At 33.3% G+C, this 4364-nt stretch overlaps 1 protein-coding gene across 2 annotated transcripts; it reads right to left on the reverse strand.

Annotated features, from left to right (window-relative positions):
- Nucleotides 1-3061, reverse strand: LOC117922729 (ubiquitin-like protein ATG12). Of its 2 annotated transcripts, XM_034840938.1 has the most exons (6): nucleotides 2855-3061; nucleotides 2642-2700; nucleotides 1709-1777; nucleotides 1559-1621; nucleotides 989-1097; nucleotides 1-449 (listed from the first exon to the last, which is right to left on the reverse strand). In XM_034840938.1, exons 1-5 carry the CDS (start codon nucleotides 2886-2888, stop codon nucleotides 1038-1040), a joined length of 285 nt encoding a protein of 94 aa, XP_034696829.1. In that variant the 5' UTR covers nucleotides 2889-3061; the 3' UTR covers nucleotides 1-449; nucleotides 989-1037. The 2 variants fall into 2 exon arrangements, with proteins under 2 accessions (XP_034696829.1, XP_034696828.1); XM_034840937.1 differs by lacking the exon at nucleotides 1-449 and having other exon boundaries at nucleotides 758-1097.
- Nucleotides 3062-4364: the final 1303 nt, after the last annotated feature.

Raw genomic sequence — 4364 nt, forward strand, 5'->3', positions numbered from 1 at the left:
TTTGACGGATGGCAAGGCCTAAAAGTCTTACTAGCTCGAAAGGGAATAAATGTTACAGCATGAGGAACTATAAAATGACTATGAAAAAGGGTTCTGGATTTCACATGATGTATTTCAACAGTTGGAAGCTAATCAACATCAAATCACGGGCATGCTTCCGAAACATGTGAATTTGTACAAGCCTTATCGAATCTTGTCACACAGGTTTGTTTTATTGTTGCATAACTTGAACATTGCAGTTTGAGGGGAAAAAGGGGGAAAAATCATGTAGTGATTGTACATGAACCTCTTGCTTTCAAATCCTCTCACTGTTTCCATCAGAATCTTTGATCTACAAGCTACATGTGCCCCTTTGTAAGGAAGTGAATTTGAGTCACTGACAGCATGCTGGCCCATCTATCAGTTTGCTTGTCACCTCTCGTAGACAGCCTAATGACTAGTCAAGAGACCTATGCCAGTACCAAGGTTGAAATCATGATCCATCACAGGAATGAATGTCATTAAACATAATCGAAAACCTACAACATACTTTAAGGTCATGAAGTAGGTAACAATGTACAAACTTTCACTTCTAATTCAATCACAAACTCCAAGATTTCAATACTGTTTAGCACATATGTACCAACTCTGAAGCAGCTCCAACAATTAAAACAGTGTTACCTCTTGGATAGACTATAACCAAACAACGGAAGGAACATATTCACTCAATATATGGTGTATTTCAATAGTGCTTATCTGCTATTTATTTTCATATCTAGGAGACGGCAAAAAGGGAAGGTATCAGTAAGTTCATTAAACTGCAAACTTGTTGTTCACAATTTTTGTAAATCAAGATACAGCCGCTAATGACAGTACAGGATAGCTGGCTAAGCTAATTCTTGAGAGGAAAATTGAAATAAATAAATAAACAAATAAAAACCATTCAAACATTTTATGGAGTTCCTTGCCATCCTTCAGAAGAAGACTAAAATAGCAATGACATATGTACCAATTCTGTGGAAAATTCTACAAATACAGCCGAGACTAGTTGCCAACAGTCAACCCCATGCCATCGAACAAGCATAATTTACCACCAGTTTACCATCAAAACCGAAATTCTGCAATGTCCATACAACAATGGTTCAATAATGGAGAAATATGGTCCACTTAATAAAAATAGAGAGAATCAAAGCTCTACATTGAGTTAAAGAAGATGTCAATCAACTAAAAGAATAGAGAGACCATGGTATGACTGAATGATTCTTACTAGAATGATGGGGAACCAAATATAGAGACCACATTGACAGCTATGCAAATGGACAAGATGGCTCCTCGTAAATAGACCTATCATATGTACTATGCCTAGATAAACGTTCTTGGTTTCCTAGTACATCATTACTCATCAACCAAATCATATTACTTGATTCAAGCTCCTATGATGTCTATGGATCCAATCATAGTTATATGCAAACACATTTGATTAGACATGAAAGGAAAACTATACTGAAAAGAGAAATTCTATTGAAATAGAGTACACTGACAAGATAAAAAAGAGATGATAAAAGTTATAGCAACTTACATTATACAAATCAATCACCAATTCATCTGGGTTTGGTGAGAATGCACTGTTGACATATACAAACTACCCAAAGAAAAAAAAAAGATTTAGATGAGCATCAATGGATCCCATTAGGAAATTTAAAGAAACCACAGTTGAAAAATCATCTACCAATGTGTCCCTGTGTAGTTGTCTGCGAAGAAATTCAATCACTTTAGCAAATTTGTCAGTTCCAGGAATCTGCCATTGGAAGAGTATTCAACACAATTAAATAAACCTTCAAACAGAAAAATTTTAACTTTTGAAGAGAATAAAAAATAAAAAAGTGTATAAATCCTTAAATAAAACCAGCAAAACTTGGAACTGCAGACTTGGTACAAATTTCATACATTACTGCATTCCTGAGAATTGGGTCATTGCCGAACAACAGTTTGCTCCCCCATTTCACACCACAACAGAATTTGTTTGCCCGGTTACACCATTGTATTCTATACCAACTAAAGAATAAAACTACAAGCACTGTAAATGTGCCTTGATTCACACAATTCTAAATGATAAATGGATTAGAATAATCAACCAGAAGGCTAAAAGCCCAAAATGCACCATACTAGACGTAAGATTTCCCAAAGCTGGTATCAGCTCTCTTCCTTCTCTACTACCCTTAAATCATAACAAGAAACCTATTAAAACCCAAACTCATTTTTGCCCAAATATACACATTCTTCTACTAAAATAGGAAGAGGGCTTTCATAGCTGGTCCAGAAATTTCCCAATGAATGAGAAAAAGAATCAACCTTCAGGCATCCAAAGAGACACCATCCATCATAGTCCCAAATCATGAAAAAAAAAAAAAAAAACACCCACAAAGATGACCTAGGGGTTCAGAATAGGATTCCTACGATCCGCAATTACAAGGGGCAATGCTGAAACTAAAACTAAAATCAAAGCACGGAGCTTTATTAATTAAACAACAAACCCTCATTCTCTGCTAGGTTGATTAGAAACCAAACGAAAATTTCACCCAGCAAAAAAAACCCTAACTTTAGGTTATTTTCCCACAGTTTCTCAACAACCATACAGACCCAAATAGCAATTGGCCCTAACCTTGAACTTGGCCTGCTTGAGTATAGGCGCATCACCAGTGGCTCTCAGATGAACAACAACTGCACCGACATTTGGGAAAAAAATAACTAAGTTAAATTAAATTAAATTAAAATTAAAAATTAAAATTGAAAAAACTAAACCAAACAGTTTAATTCAGAAAAACCCCAATTAAAGAGAAATAATTAAAGGGTTTTGTGGGTAACAAGAGCCAACCTTTACGTGCAGAGCTTGGAGATTCAGAAGCCATGGCTTTTCTGATGTGAAGCTCGGACCTTTGAGACCGTTTGGGTAATTGCTATATCCAGATACGTGGGACGAGTTTCTGCCTCATATAGCTCCGGCCGAAGACCGGGAGAAGTTTAGGAGAGATGGGGAGACCTCGCAGCCGCCGGCCGGGACGGGGATAAGCTTGTGCCGGTTTCTAAATTCCACCTATTGGGCTCCATGGGCCAGGCCTGGCCACATTATATAGTTGCTTAGGCCCACTTTTTTTTTTTTTCTAAGTTTTTTATTACTTTTGTTCCAAGAATTTATAAAAAAAATTAATAAAAAAACTAAAAAAAATTATTTTTTTTTATAATAACTCTATTTTAACTTATACAATATATATTTAATAAAAATTTTATAATATTAATATTTTCATTTAAAAATTTTAACTTTACCTTTAACATCAAACTTAATATTGCTCCCAAAATTCAACATGATCATGAAAACATATTTGCAAAGATTAAAAAATATTAAAATTCCAATTAAATGGTATCATATATAATCTTATAATTCTCTGGTAAATTTTAAAAAACAGAAAGTTTGATATCATATTAGGCTTGGAATTTGATCTAATAACTTAAACTATTAGGTAATTTTTGTATGTCTAAATCAAATACTCTTAATCAATCTTAATCAAAAGCGAGAAAAAACAACAAAAAGAGTGGTCAATTTTGATACGAAATGCTAAAATTATCTCATATAATAATTCATTTTTTGACCATAATCAACATCTATTTGATGTAACGGCATATATGATTCAAAAGTAAAATTATTGAATGTAAAATACAAAAATAAAGTGTACTACCATTTCACATGAATTGATTCTTTCTCTTTTCTTTCTTCTCAACAATAGTATGAACATTGGCATTATTAGACTTTAAGTCATAAAAGTTGGGCTAGTTACTTAACCAAGATTAAGAATATTAGATGTGAAAGAAAATAAATTAGAGCCTATAAAACTTTTTAAATTCAATCACTTTATAATTCCTTTTTTTTTTTTTAATTTAAACAATGAATTTTTTTATAAAAAAATTATATGATTTTTATTCTATTTTACTTCCCTTTACATTTTTTATAACAAATGATATGATATTTTTTGCAGTGAAAATAAATTATTTTAAATTTAATCTTTATTTTATTATCATCAAAACACGACAACATCTTTATCTCTCAACCTCTCAAAAGTATCACATGGTTGAAAGCTCCCCTTGCTTGCCACTATCCAAAGACAAGTTTTCTACCTCATGTTGAGGTCATCATTGCATGATGTAAGGATTTCATTGCAATCTAATGAAACTTAAGACTAATGACTTTTGGTTTCAATAATAACCATTTATCTAATTTGAGAACATTTGTCACAACTCAATCATAATCACAACATTGGAGCCATGTGGCCCCAAACCTCAATTTCGATCCACTTGGGCAATTGGGTCACCCCACCCTACAAAATGGAAAG

Source organism: Vitis riparia, chromosome 9 (genome assembly GCF_004353265.1).
Source record: "Vitis riparia cultivar Riparia Gloire de Montpellier isolate 1030 chromosome 9, EGFV_Vit.rip_1.0, whole genome shotgun sequence".
NCBI classification, from domain to species: domain Eukaryota; kingdom Viridiplantae; phylum Streptophyta; class Magnoliopsida; order Vitales; family Vitaceae; genus Vitis; species Vitis riparia.

What these genes read in the sequence shown, in the direction of transcription:
- LOC117922729 (XM_034840938.1), bottom strand. Translation starts at nt 2,888, where the DNA reads ATGGCTTCTGAATCTCCAAGCTCTGCACGTAAAG. An exon ending in TCCAAGCTCTGCACGTAAAG is followed by an intron (nt 2,701 to 2,854) that starts GTTGGCTCTTGT and finishes ATGTCGGTGCAG; the next exon opens with TTGTTGTTCATCTGAGAGCC. An exon ending in TCAAGCAGGCCAAGTTCAAG is followed by an intron (nt 1,778 to 2,641) that starts GTTAGGGCCAAT and finishes TTCCAATGGCAG; the next exon opens with ATTCCTGGAACTGACAAATT.